This window comes from Onychostoma macrolepis, chromosome 01 (genome assembly GCF_012432095.1).
Source record: "Onychostoma macrolepis isolate SWU-2019 chromosome 01, ASM1243209v1, whole genome shotgun sequence".
NCBI classification, from domain to species: domain Eukaryota; kingdom Metazoa; phylum Chordata; class Actinopteri; order Cypriniformes; family Cyprinidae; genus Onychostoma; species Onychostoma macrolepis.
The window spans coordinates 16295191-16308609 of record NC_081155.1 but is presented as its reverse complement, the minus strand read 5'-3'; the positions used below and the strand labels follow the sequence as shown (position 1 = coordinate 16308609).

General features: G+C 36.6%; 1 protein-coding gene and 1 long non-coding RNA gene across 8 annotated transcripts in view; one reads left to right on the top strand and one right to left on the bottom strand.

Moving 5' to 3' along the window:
- The first annotated feature begins 3838 nt into the window (after window positions 1-3838).
- On the top strand, window positions 3839-9706 carry LOC131536431 (uncharacterized). Of its 5 annotated transcripts, none has more exons than XR_009269961.1 (5): window positions 3839-4447; window positions 4847-4963; window positions 6206-6345; window positions 6616-6691; window positions 9585-9706. It is a non-coding gene; the product is annotated as an uncharacterized LOC131536431 (long non-coding RNA). The 5 variants fall into 5 exon arrangements; XR_009269960.1 differs by lacking the exon at window positions 9585-9706 and adding an exon at window positions 4701-4752 and having other exon boundaries at window positions 4315-4447; window positions 6616-7510; XR_009269958.1 differs by lacking the exon at window positions 9585-9706 and having other exon boundaries at window positions 3842-4252; window positions 6616-7508.
- Window positions 7913-13419, bottom strand: part of atp11a (ATPase phospholipid transporting 11A) — a 61633-nt gene continuing 56126 nt past the window's right edge. For 2 of the 3 annotated variants that reach the window (XM_058769298.1, XM_058769307.1), the window contains one exon: window positions 7913-12484. In XM_058769298.1, coding sequence (XP_058625281.1) covers window positions 12206-12484 — 279 coding nt within the window. In that variant the 3' untranslated portion in view covers window positions 7913-12205. The remainder of the gene's footprint in view (window positions 12485-13419) is intronic. The other variant, XR_009269952.1, reaches the window with a different exon arrangement.

The following is a 13419-nucleotide window of genomic DNA, read 5'->3' as shown; positions in this document are numbered from 1 at the left end:
TGCTGATTACTGTATATAAAGTACCATTTTATAGTTTGAAAGTCATTTTAGAGTTGAATGTTCACCAAAGCTGTATTTATTTGTTCAGAAATGCAGCAAAATCAGTAATATTTTGAAATACTCTAACAATTGAAATCTAATGGTTTTCTATTTTAGGTTTTGAAATATAATTAGTTCCTGTGATGGCAAAGCTGAATTTTCAGCATCATTGCTCCAGTTTTCAGTGTCACACGATCCTTCAGAAATCAATTCTAATATGCTGATTTTGGTTCATCATAAATTTTAATAACAGTTGTGCTGTTTACATTTTTAAAAAGTGATACATTTTTGAGATGCATTGATTGGAAAGTTCAAAAGAAGCATTATTTTGTAACATAATCTCTTTCGATCTATTTAATGCACACTTGCTGATTTCTGTAAAAACTTGATGTTCATTTCTTTAAAATAATCACAGTGAATGAGCCATACTCGTAAATTCTTAAATTATTACTTTTTCACACATTAATTCAAAATTAACTTAAAATGCAATTAACTATTGATATGACTGTCAATAAATCATAACTATTTCATAATAATTTGAATTAAAATATAATTTAATATTTTCTACCAGTGGGTGATAATCTCAAAATGGCCAAATCATGTCTGATTAATCAGCCTGGCCAACATATCAGTCTATCCTTATTACTGATTCTGTTAATGATATTTTTCTTGTATTGATGCATTGTCCATGAATCTACGCACTCCGGATATCCCTAAACAGGTTTGTGTGTGCATATCAGTGCTCCCTGCAGTAAAAGCCTTTAATTTGAACTGTATTGTTCCTTTAATTCACTATCCCTTCACACTAGCGTGAGCGTCCCTTTCTTCCTGTCTGTCACACAGCCAAAGGGCAACTTTCATCCCGGATCAGGTAGCCCAGGTAAAAAAACAAGTACACTTCCATAATGTACTTAAAGTGCTCTATTTTGTACTTAATACACTACAAATGATTATTTAGTACTTCAACTAATATAAGTGTTGATATAAGTGTATCAACTGTGCTATTTTGAGACACCATGAAAATTAACTAAAATGCACTTTTAACATATTATCTCTGTATTTAAAAAATGTATTTAGTTACCACTTGTAGCACACTTGAACCCATCTTTCATACACTAGTACACTCAAGTGTACTACAAGTGGTAACTAAATACATTTTTAAAAGCAAAGATAGTATGTTAAAAGCGCATTTTAGTTCATATTCACGGTGTCTCAAAATAGCACAGTTGAGTTCACTTAGATGTTCTTAAGTTTACTAAAGAATCATTTTTAGCATATTAAGTACAAAATTAGTGCACGAAAATAGAGCACTTTAAGTACATTATGGAAGTGTACTTGTTTTTCACCTGGAGTGACTGAGTAAAGCTTCGTCATGTATGATCTCTGCAGCAGAGGAATCCATGAGATGGTCCTGCACACACAAACACACACATTTAAACTCAATAACATACGATTCATATGTTTCTCCCCTGCACATATAGAGAAAATGACTATATGAGAAAAAAAAAAAAACATGGTGCAAATACAATATAATGCAAGGACACTGGTTTCCACAGAAGTCGTCCCATGTTTGTGGAAATACATTTTTCTGCTCACCTTTAAACACCTGACCCATCGCTGTATTCACTGGACTGATACAAAAGACTCTCTGAGGTTCTTCAGAATAGTTTTTATTATGTGATACAGTGAGAGCAGAGAGACCTCAGCGAGAAAAGGAGAGTTTGTATCCTAATGACTTTGCCCTGTGGTGATCTCTGGAAGCAGAGCTAAAATACATAAATTCTACATATTGTGTTGATGAACTGAATTTGTCTTTAAAGAGCAAACCCGATCGATAGTGGTCATTCACACCATGGTCTGAATGGCGCTCAAGGCTACGTTCCTGCTCCAAATGAGAACAAGAAGTTGATAGGGTCAATGCGCACACACATTTCTTTATGTATGTGGTGTGAGATATGTGTGTGTCGCTGCGAGACTCTACTTCTTTTCACCTAAAGAGGCACCTCAGCCTTGTGCAATCTTCACTCTTTTGATTCGAGAGCAAGATATTTCCGAACAAAGAACTGTCACCCATTTTCTCTATTAGAAACTTGCATTGAAAACAAGTCTTTGACTGAGAAGACATCCTTCAAACAAAAAACAAACGGCAGAATTTGCAAGGTTAACGGACCTGGAGAGGAAAAGAGCCGCTTCATACTGAAAGCCCAATTTACTTGGATTGTGCTCATGGCGGTCTCTTTTTCTGAAAGGAGTGCATGCACCGGTTTGCTTTCAAGGCGATGACACTAACAATAAGCTCTGGGACTGTAAACAAAAATGGGACGTACCAAAAGGGTCACAGCCTGAGGAAATGTAACAGAGTCTTAATTTTCCCAGTAAACGGAAATATGTTCCTCTATTTCGCAAGTCAACACACACACACACACACACAGCATCAGATGGTGGGATGTTCAAGGAGCTCTGAGTGCTATCCTGTTTACACTTTCTCAGATGGGACCCCGAGCACCTGGTAATTAAAATTGCTAATCATGCACAATTACCCATCCAAGCTCCCCACTCCGAAAGTGGCCTCTCACACTCTCTGGAAGTGTGGGGTAAAGGGGAAGAATGTTAGTCATCTTTTGATTAGCGTTCTGTGGCAGGAGCACCTCTCACCGCAGTTTTGTCTCGCGGAGCAGCCACCGCGAAGTCATCGACAAAAGAGAAGCGAACATCTGCTAGAGGTTGTCCGATGTTGCCAAGACCACCAGACCAGGTGCAGATTTTACTGAGAGCTCGTTCCAGGGGAAAGAAGCACGTGGCGGCACCCTTGCAGGGCAAACATCCCGACACCGTCACCTGTTTCTTTGTGCGTCACCAGCTGAGCGTGCAGGATCTACAGCTGCCTCCAACCCAAATCCCCTTCTTGTGTTTGTTTAGCTTCCAAAACGAGTCACCTGTTTTAAGTTGGTCACCTCAGGGCCTGTTTGTAATGGAAACCATTATTTGAACAGAAAACATATAAGCAAACATCACTTCTGCTCAACATATCGTAGTTAATAAAATCAGCAAATATATTTTAATTGGGCAAATAGTAAACAAACGATCTAATTATTTGATGGGTTTCAAAGATACATATTTTTTTATTATAATTATTAATTTGGGATAAGTAATGACATATAATGTACTTATATTTTATCTTTTTTTTTTATCTCAGCATCTATTTTATATCTGAGTTTTATGGTTATGTTTTTATGAATACATATAGTGCTGGGTAGTAACTGATTACATGTAATCTGGATTTAAAAATTACTTGTAATTGGATTATATTACATTTTAAAATGCTCATAATGAGATTAGTTACTTTTAATGAATTACATGATTACATATTATTCATAAAATGGCAGTAAATTATTCATAAAATCCTACTGTGTGTCATACCATTTAGCTTACTATATTTACATGTAAATTATTTTGCAATCCATGCTTCTGAATATGGAGCAAAATGCAATGGTAGGTTTAAAACAAGTTAGATAAAAAAATTTAAAAAAGTATTCTAAAAGTAATCTATATATATATATATATATATATAATTATATAGATGTACCATGATATATAGCATCTATTTTGCACATTTGAGTTTTGTGATTATGCTTTTATGAATTTATTTTTATAGAAATTTGTATACACTCGCACAAAAAAATATTTAAAAGAAATCTTTACACACACACACACACACAGTCAGATAGATAGATGAATGCATACTTGTAATGTAAAAACAAATGTATAGTTTAAAGACTCCTAACCTTTCGTTCTGACTTCCTTTTGGGGAGGTTCAAGCTTTAATTAGGGGGGTGACGGGGTCAGCAGAGCCCTCCAAAATGCATCCAGGTTAGGGGCAGTCCACGGAGTAATTAGCAAGCTAGTTGGGGAGGGCCGCGGAAAACAATAGTCCCTGCTGTTTGCTCGAGTTCGCGCCGGTTGAACTGACTTAATTGGCCGTGTAATAATACCGACCAGAGGAGGGCTTGCGTGAAAGGGCTGTCCCGGTTCCCACAAACCCCGGGGCCAGCGCCAATCTAGCCCGTGCTGAAAGACCGACGGGAAGAAAAGCGAAGTGAAGGATTCCGCCGTTAATTAGGCGCGCCCTGTTGCCATAGCCACACACGGCCCAGCAGGCCTGCTGCGCGCGGAGCACCGTGGGTAGTCAAACTCAGACCGGCCGCTGATTAGGGTATTGTTCCCGTGTTTATCATCGGGGATGTTAATTACTTCGACGAATGATCGTTATTAATGAATTTCAATTGGACTTTGTTTCGCTCATATTGGGTTTAAATCGAAGGTGCAACACTTCGGAAGCCCTGTTTACGTTAGTTCTGTCAGTAATTAGAGGACTGGTTTATATGCTGCTCACAACAAACACAGATAGGTCAGTGAATTTTGGTTAACCAAACTGAATAAAATCACAGGAAGATTTTATATTGTATTTTATGTTTAATTATTGTTACTGTAGGCTAAATGTGTCCACCTTAATCTGTTATCACGGATAAGTCCGCGTGATTCAAAAACACACTTCATTCAGACGTGATGATGGCTGGATGATAAATGATAAAAAAAAAAAAAAGAAGAGATAAAGCCCAGATTACTTAATTGAATTTCATTATCTGAAATTATGACATCAGTTTGAACAGCCTGTCCCCGTGTGTTTGCGTTATAATAGCGGCAAGCAATATTGTGAGCAATCAGCATTTCTTTTCTTTGTTAAAATAATAATTTTACAAAGAAATCACAACAAACAAAGGTTTCTCGTCTTTCTGTTCGTATCTAGCACATGGCATGTCTCTCAGGCTGGAGTGGTTGTCAGGAGCAGAGCGTCCTCCACTGGCTATGCAGGAAAACATATTTCGACTGAAGAGAAACCGGCTGTTTTATAGATCAATAACAGGTAATTATGCGTTATATAGCCTAATGCAGGCCTGTGTCTCTCACAGGTGCATATACATTCAGAACACTGTCAACACAGATTGTTATTGACAAAACCAGCAGATTTAAATAAGGCCATCTGTCAAAAATAAATCCATTTTATTAGGACTTTGAAAGAGTAAACGTTCAATCATAATTTGAAAATATCATACAGTGTCTGTGTCAATTAAAAGAGCCAGAACAACCTGTTTTAGCACAGAGACTTGTTCTTTTTATTTGCAGGCCTGATATTTCTCCAGCTGGATTTAATTTTCTATATTGGTCTTTAAAAACACTTGGGTGTTTTGGCCCTTTTAATATGATGAATATAATAAAGCATATTCCTCTTTTGATATTCAATCTTCTAAAATCTGCTTATGCAAATAGTGGCTTTCAAATCAAGATGGCTTTCAACTTGATCCATCCTTGCTTTTGAAAATGATGTCTGTAATTCTCTGATATAATTTATTGCAATACATGCATGTCTTTCTTCATCAGAGGAGAACCTTGTGGACACTCTTTAAGAGACGCCAAATGAAGGTGTATTCAGTGTAGACTAAATAAGGTCTTTGATAAAGCAGTTTAAAGGTGGTTTGCATAAATCACTAGTGCATGTGCATGTATTTTACAGTTCTTATGATGACCAAGTCCAGTTTTAACTGCTGTATTCTACGATTGTCTCTAGAATGACATAGGCTGGATGTAATCATGAATGATTCATATAAAATATCCTATTAATATGGAAAGATTATATGTGAAAATGGTCTTTTCAGTATATTTTTTATAACCTTTATAAATCCCAAAGATGGATTATAGATCCAAACTTGAGGAAATGGACATTTTGTTGATATAACACCTCATAAACATGTTGCTGTTGTTAAATGGCTCGAGCATAAACATTTACATGTGGTTTTGTTTTACTGGAGTTACATGCAGTATTAAAAAAAAAAAAAAATTCTGTACCATTTCTATAGATTGCAGCATTGTGGCCATGATTCATCTTGTCTGCTTTAAGAGTATAACAAGTATCAGTGAGCTTGTTCAGCATCTCCATCAGCGCACAAAACTAACGAGAGAAATCTAGGAACGCTATCAAATGAAATTTCAGAGCAATTTGTTCTTTTATAATAAGAGGTTAAGAGGGGACCGTTTGACGACTCACTTGCCCTTTCTCTCATTTTTTCTCGCCCCTTTGCTTTGCTCTCTGCTGCATTCATTGCTCAAGGTCAGTGCTGGAGGTTACGGCTGTGACGGCAAGGTCAGAATCTTCACCGTCGTTTGACATGCTTTCTGCCACGGAAATGTAGAGGTGAAGATGGGGTGAGTGGATGAGCCTGCTGCATGTAACCTGACATTTTTAAATAGGTAGGAATAATACTTTCACAGTCCTTGACTACCTTTGCATTCAAAGCATTCTTAACCAATGGCCTTATTCTGTACCATACATGTCATATACATACATGCAGTGTGTATGTATTATATACCTACACACACACACACACACACACACATTGTATATGGTGGTGTCCTCAGAAAGGGGGATTGTAAATCAGTTGAGAAAGAACTCTGTTTAAAATCCATTTTAAAAATCCAATGTTTTGCAAATTGTAAACCTTTACCAAAATTCCCTTCCAGGAGCCATGGTGGTCTCCACTCGAATCGAACAGAAGTGTCATCACATCATAGACATCCAACTCAAATCAAGTAAAAGGTCTTTAGCAGCACCTCAATGTGTTCTGGACCGTTGAAAGACATTTAAAATCAATAATGAACCAAACCATCTAGCGCTGCCAGAGAGAGCGCAGAAAGTTAAATGACTCATAAATAATCTTAGCAAATAACAGCAATTTCAGATCTAATAGAGCGATTTCACAAGTCCATGAACATGGCCACACACACACATTTACACACATCTAAGAACACATAAATGTACACTCCATTAAACATTTTAAATGAAGACTTAGTCAGAGGATTACAACTTCCAGACATCTCCAGCAGCGTCTGTGAGCCACAGTCTTTATTTATCCTAATTGCTTTTAACTTAATGAAATGGTCAGTTATGATATTTTGACACTTACCTGTTGAGTGTTGACTAGACTATATATCAGCACGATGTATGACAATATTATTATAACCTGGTTTTCAGCAACACTTGGCAAAATAATTACATCCTTATGTGGGTCCATTTAAAAGCCATATCACACGGCTCTTTAGTCGTAGACACAAGGTTGCAGGTAACCATTTCCAATTTTAATATTCAGTTTTGCTGAGTTAATACTTTAAATTACAAAAATTCTTGTATTCAGTTCAGTTAATACTTTAAAACACAAGTAATTCATATAAAGTGTATATTTTACATTCGCTTACAGTTTGCGACAGAAAACGCAGACACTTCGACTTTTTTTCAACATTATGACTTAAAGGGGGTATAGGACACTTCAAATCCTGAGAAGATACACCTGTATATTTATCTCACTATGTCTGAATATAATCTCACTATGTCAAAGTTTATGATGAATAAAGGTTCTCTCTGTTATATTATAGACCTCTTATTTGATTTTATTGAAATCTTTTGGACTTATCCTAAATAAAAATCTATTTATTTATTTGAAATGTGAAAGATTAAATGTTTGTAAGTAATAATTTTATATATATATATATTTCTTACATTTAGGAGTAAGGAGCTGGTTGTATTTAGAGAGTGAATTGTTGAGGCAACCTTAATGCTACACTTTGCTGCCACCTTGAGGTCATATTATATAACTACACATGTTGTGCCATTGGGTTTTCTTCATTATTAATTCCATGGTGAGCTAAATCAAACACTTTAGCACCAGAAGAATTTGCGTCTTAATGTGAGGTACAAAACTAGTTGCTGTGATATTTTATTGACAGTCACTTCTGCCATAAGGAAAGAGAAAAGGCCCAAGGCTTTCAAACATTTAAATCTCTTTCTTTATTACAAGCATGTTTACTTTTTCTTGCTGTTAATAGCTACAGAAAAAAAAAAGGCAAAAATTCACATATCTACAGATATCAACCTTTTAAAAACTTTGTACAAAAGGAGCCCAAACTGTACATGAATATTACTACATACGTATATGCTGTAAAGTGTACAGTAGTATACATATATACTGTATATATAATAAATTTATGAGCAACATCACACTTTGTGCAGATAAAACAAAAAAAAAAAGCTTTAGATATTTAGTTAATCTGAATAGGCTGGCACAGATGAAGCCCCACTACAGGCAATAAAGCCTTCGGTTATAGCAGTAGACATCTATTCAAATATTTGGTCACACCTGCTTTAAAAACAGTGAGTGTATTTCCTACAGTCAGTGTGAGCAATGACCATGCATGTCATCTTAAAAACTACCTCAAACATATTTAAAATCATCAAACAAAACAAAAAAACAGACCCTTAAAGCTATTTTTTTTAACTTTCATCTTTACTGAAGTTGACTTCTCCCATGACCTTACATTTGGTTGTTTTAAAACTGAACAGTAACATTCTTACTCTGTAACTGTAAGTAGTTCTCTTCATCCTCTAGATACAAAAGTAGCAAAAAGACATTTTTTTCACAAGATATACAAAATACCTATTTCATATAGCCTTTTTAGACAGACAGAATACAGTGTTTGCCAGTGCCTGAACGCACCCCTGAGGCAGACAGCGTTCAGTGATCAAATTATTCCTACATTACAAAAAAATAGTTCTGATTTAAAACAACAGTTTGTCAGAAACAAGAAGAAAACACATTTGCGAAGGGACATTTGTTCTAGAACCACCTTCTTTTAGCTATGGTAGTTTGTCATTCACGGCTATCCAATTTACGCTATGCAATTTTTGTTTAGTGCACAATAGTGGCTTTTTTCTTTTTTGTTACATTCAGGAAGCCAGAAAGAACTGTAAAAGTGAACAAAAACGGGATGTACAGTAGAATGCAAAATAAAAATAACCGTAAAAAAACATGAAATGAATTAGTTTAATCCTATTATATTAATCTAGGCTACTTAAAAATCATAACTTGAGAATCTATGTATAAGCACATTCTTGTTTTGTTTCAGATTTGCCAGCATTGATTAGTACTTGGTATCGTAGATGTGAATCACTTGGACTGGACTGAAAATTTGAACCAGTTATAAAAGTGGTTTATATAAATGAGAATATGACTCAAATGCTTGATAAAGCGCAGTGGTTGGTCCATTACTACGGCATCACACGGCATGCAAAGTTCAGACCTCGATAATCAATAAAATAGACAGTGTTTGACTTTTGACAGTTTTTACATTCATACAAATTAAATAATACACTTTTGGACCAGAAAAAAAAAAGTTATTAAGTCGACATGTTAGATCATTATGTCATTCATTCATCCACTCAGCCTTTGTAAACCTTGACATCAATATACTCATCAATATACTCTATATATAGACATAATATGTGCATGAAAAAGGACATTCTGTTTTTACTATTCTGTGATATTTCATCAACATTAACCCCCCCCCCCAAAAAAATTGTTCAAAAATGACTCTTACACCCTTTAACAAACTAGCTATACCCATAACGCCACTTTTTAATCTGACATTCTCTGTTGCAGGCCGACTGACGGGCAATCAAAACACATGTACGTACACGCTTCACTGAACTGAACGCATGAACATACATTGAGGTTAAAAAGCACCAGAAGGCACCTACCCACAAGAAGCTTGGAGTAACCATCAAAACAGTGGTCTTGATAGTCTTTGACATCACCTACTTTCTCTCTCTGTCATGGATGATGGTTAAAATGGTGAAATGGGTGACTGGCCTCATCACGAGAAGTGAATGACAGGGTGAGCGAAGGAAACACATGCGAGGAAAGAAGTGGAGATGAAGAGATGATGCTCCAGGAAAGCAACACTACATTCCAGAATCAATGTGAGCAGAAACAAAATGAGAAAAAAAAATGGCAGGGAATGTGAAGGACAGCAGGGAAAGAGTCATGCAGACAAACAGATGTAGTTTTGATGGTCAAAAGGTCTGATTTTTAGTTTGGTTTAGTTCCATACCCGTTCCAGTGTTCCCTGGAATCTAAACTTAAAATGCATTCGCACTCAATTCAAATCAATGTGAATTTGAATTCATTCACTGGACAGAGATGGAATTAGACATACTTTACAATATTTTTTATGAGAATTAAATATTAAGCAGGCAAGTCATCCGGTGTTCAATCTGTTACAGTGTTACATCTGGAATTTAAACTGAATTTCATTCACACTCAATTCAAATCAATGTGAATTTAAATTCATTGACAGGACGGAGATGGAACTGTACATACTTCACAATATTTTATGAGAATGATATATTAAACTGGTAAGTCATCATGTGTTCAATCAATTTGTTATAGTGTTATCTTTGAATTTAAACTGAATTGCATTCAAATTCAATTCAAATCAATGTGAATTTGAATTCATTGACAGAGCGGAGATGGAATTGAATGCACTTCACAATATGTTTATGAAAATGTCCTTTTAAATGGGTGTGAGGCACATTTCCTGGGAATCATTTTAAAAAGCTCATCTTCTGTGTTATGCACACTAGAAAAGAACCACTTCTGTGAACATAGTGGCCAAGATAGGCCATCTGTGATTCTGACCTTGATTGGGCTGTTAGTTTAACGAGTTGTTCGTGAACCGTATCACAGGCTATTTACATCTGACTTATTTATATCAGATCATAAATTAGTAATGTGCAACAAAGAAATGATAGCAACCCAACACAGGGCTCCAACAGTTACATTAATACAGACAAAAGGCTTTGGGAACAGTCAAATAGGACGTTACAATCATGAAAGTATGCTGATGAGGAAGTTAATTTGTACTTTTTGTGAACGCACAAAGATGTTTACACCAACAGAACTGTTCAATTTCATTTGTTTATCTTCAGGAGCCCTGGGCCATGTTGGTGGCACTGGACGATGTCGAATAGTACTTTTATCAGCCTCCATCCTCAGCTGGTGCAATGTCAACTTAAGGCAGTGTGGTGGGATTCTTCTAATGCCATCAAACACTTTCCCTCCATTTCTCTTTGAGCATAAGGCAACAAACACACATTAAAATACTCCGTATTTCACAACCTTTGGTTCCAAACTGCGGTGGAAAAGATGGGAAATATTAGCATTAAGGCAGAACAGTCAAGCTAAGGTGGCTAGCGTAGCCTTTAGCATTCTGTATCTGGTTCTACACTAAAAAACTAAAAGGACTGATTATACGTAGGGAACTACAGAATTTTAAAGCAAATCGTCAAGCAGCTAGAAAAGAGTAACTGGTTGTCATGATGACACAAGTCAATGGTTTTACAAACTTTGGAACGGTAGAACATGAGTGGATTTCCACCTTTTTGAAAGTTAAAGGGTGAAACAATGACAGTCCAGTTACAATTTGTCTTCTCGTAGTTGTTCTAACAAAGGCCTACTTTCACACTCGCACGCACACACACGTGCACAAACACACAGCGTTCGCTCTAGTACAGTGCAGTAACAGAAATGGCCAAATTTAGCCACTTACAATGCAATCGGACAAAGACAATCGCAGGCTATGGAGTGTTCCTTGATAACAGGTTTGCACAAACGCAACACCAGTTTGTTCTATAAAAAAGTAGGACAAGAAAAGAGAAGGAGGACAGGACAAAAAAGGGAAAGGGAGACGACAGAGAACAAAGAAAAGAAGGAGAAAAGAACAGGACAGTCAGTTTTGAGAGCATCCAAGGCCATTTTAACTGTCATCCACATTAATATTTAGTGGTAGGGGTTGCGTCTGAGATGGAAAGGTTTGTGCTACTACTGCCCAGTGTAGGTTTCAAGTAATTTTTCACATGAAGGATTTACAAGGGTAGGTGAGCGAACACGTAAACCCACAGTGTAAAGGGAACACGCTCTCACGTTTAAACGTACACACAAAGAAAACAAGGTAAATATGTCCCAAGGCCGCTTAGCGCAGTACGCCACACTCGCAGATGGTGCAGCCAATTCAGTTTGGCCTTCCTCCAGCTTCTAAATTAACACACAGCATCGCTAGCCCATTAGCGTATACCACAAGAACGCCTTTCAGTGCTTTTGTTTCAGGTAAGGGTAACAAGCCAAGATTGGTCTCCAAATAGTGTCCCAATCTTGACTCTGGAATAATCGAGGGCTAATTTGATTGGATAAGTAGACTATTTCTTTCATACGGCCCGAGACTGTCATACGGACGTCTCGGGCCCCGGTGTGCTGTAGGCGTAAGCTGCCCCAGAAAATCTTGGGTTTTCTCCTATTCGGAGGAAGGAGCTGAAGGTGCAGTAGTCAGGCCTGCCCCCCCAGTAAGTACACATCAGTTTTTTGGGAGGGGAGGAGTCAGACCTGCGGTGGGTGTGGTTCTGGTTTTCGTTGCCATGTCTGTCGTGTTTCCGTGCAGGTGGAGCATGGAGGGAGGACAGGGGGGTGAACTCGGACAGGTGGCCCTTATACAACTTATCGGCATTCTGGAGAAAAGAATGAGGAAACAGTGAGAAAGAGAGTGAGTTATCAGATTGTACTGTATACTGGCATGTAAATGCAGGCACTGGTCACATCAAGCTGAAACAAAAACAAAGCCCCAGCAAGAAGCAATGCAAAAAAGAACAAAATATTGCATACAAAAATCACAAATCCAATGTTTACCACATGCACAAGTCCAGTCCCAGAAGATGCTAAACTGATCGATTGAGAGGTTGTTACAGGATAAACTGCTGAGAGAAATTAAGAGGTTTTTTTTTCTCCATTGGAGGATGAAAGGTCATTCACCCCAAAATCAAAAGAAGAAGAAATAAAAAGGTTACATTTTTAAAATGAAAGTTTGGGGTTGGTGAGAGTTTCTGAAAGAAGTCTCATAGGCTCTGCAAGGTTCATATTTATTTGAACTACAGTAAGAACAGTAATATTGTTAAGTATTATTACAATTTAAAATATTTGAATATATTTTAAAATGTAATTTTTTCCTGTGATGCAAAGCTGAATTTTCAGCAGGCATTACATTAAAATGTACTGTTAAATAAAATTAATAAATTATTGTAAAATATTGTAATTATTTACTTAAAAACCTGGCAAAATAATAGGGGGGAAAATGAAACCATTCAAAAAAAACTTAATTTTCTTTAGGAAAGCATAAATATTATTTCTTGTTTTTGTCTTTTAAGTTTGCAGTGAAACATCAGGACAAGTTGACAAATCAAGCACATTCTAGGAATGGACATTAAAAGGTGGACATTTAGAAATATATGACAATCTTTTCACTGATTTAGACACGATATGAAAAAAGGATTTAAGAAAAGAAAAAAATACCCATGCATGTCAAAGTGTTAGATGTTAACTGTATGTCAAGCCTGCTGTGTGTATTTGTGTATGTGTCAGAAGAACCCACAGCCCCCATGTCCTGTTA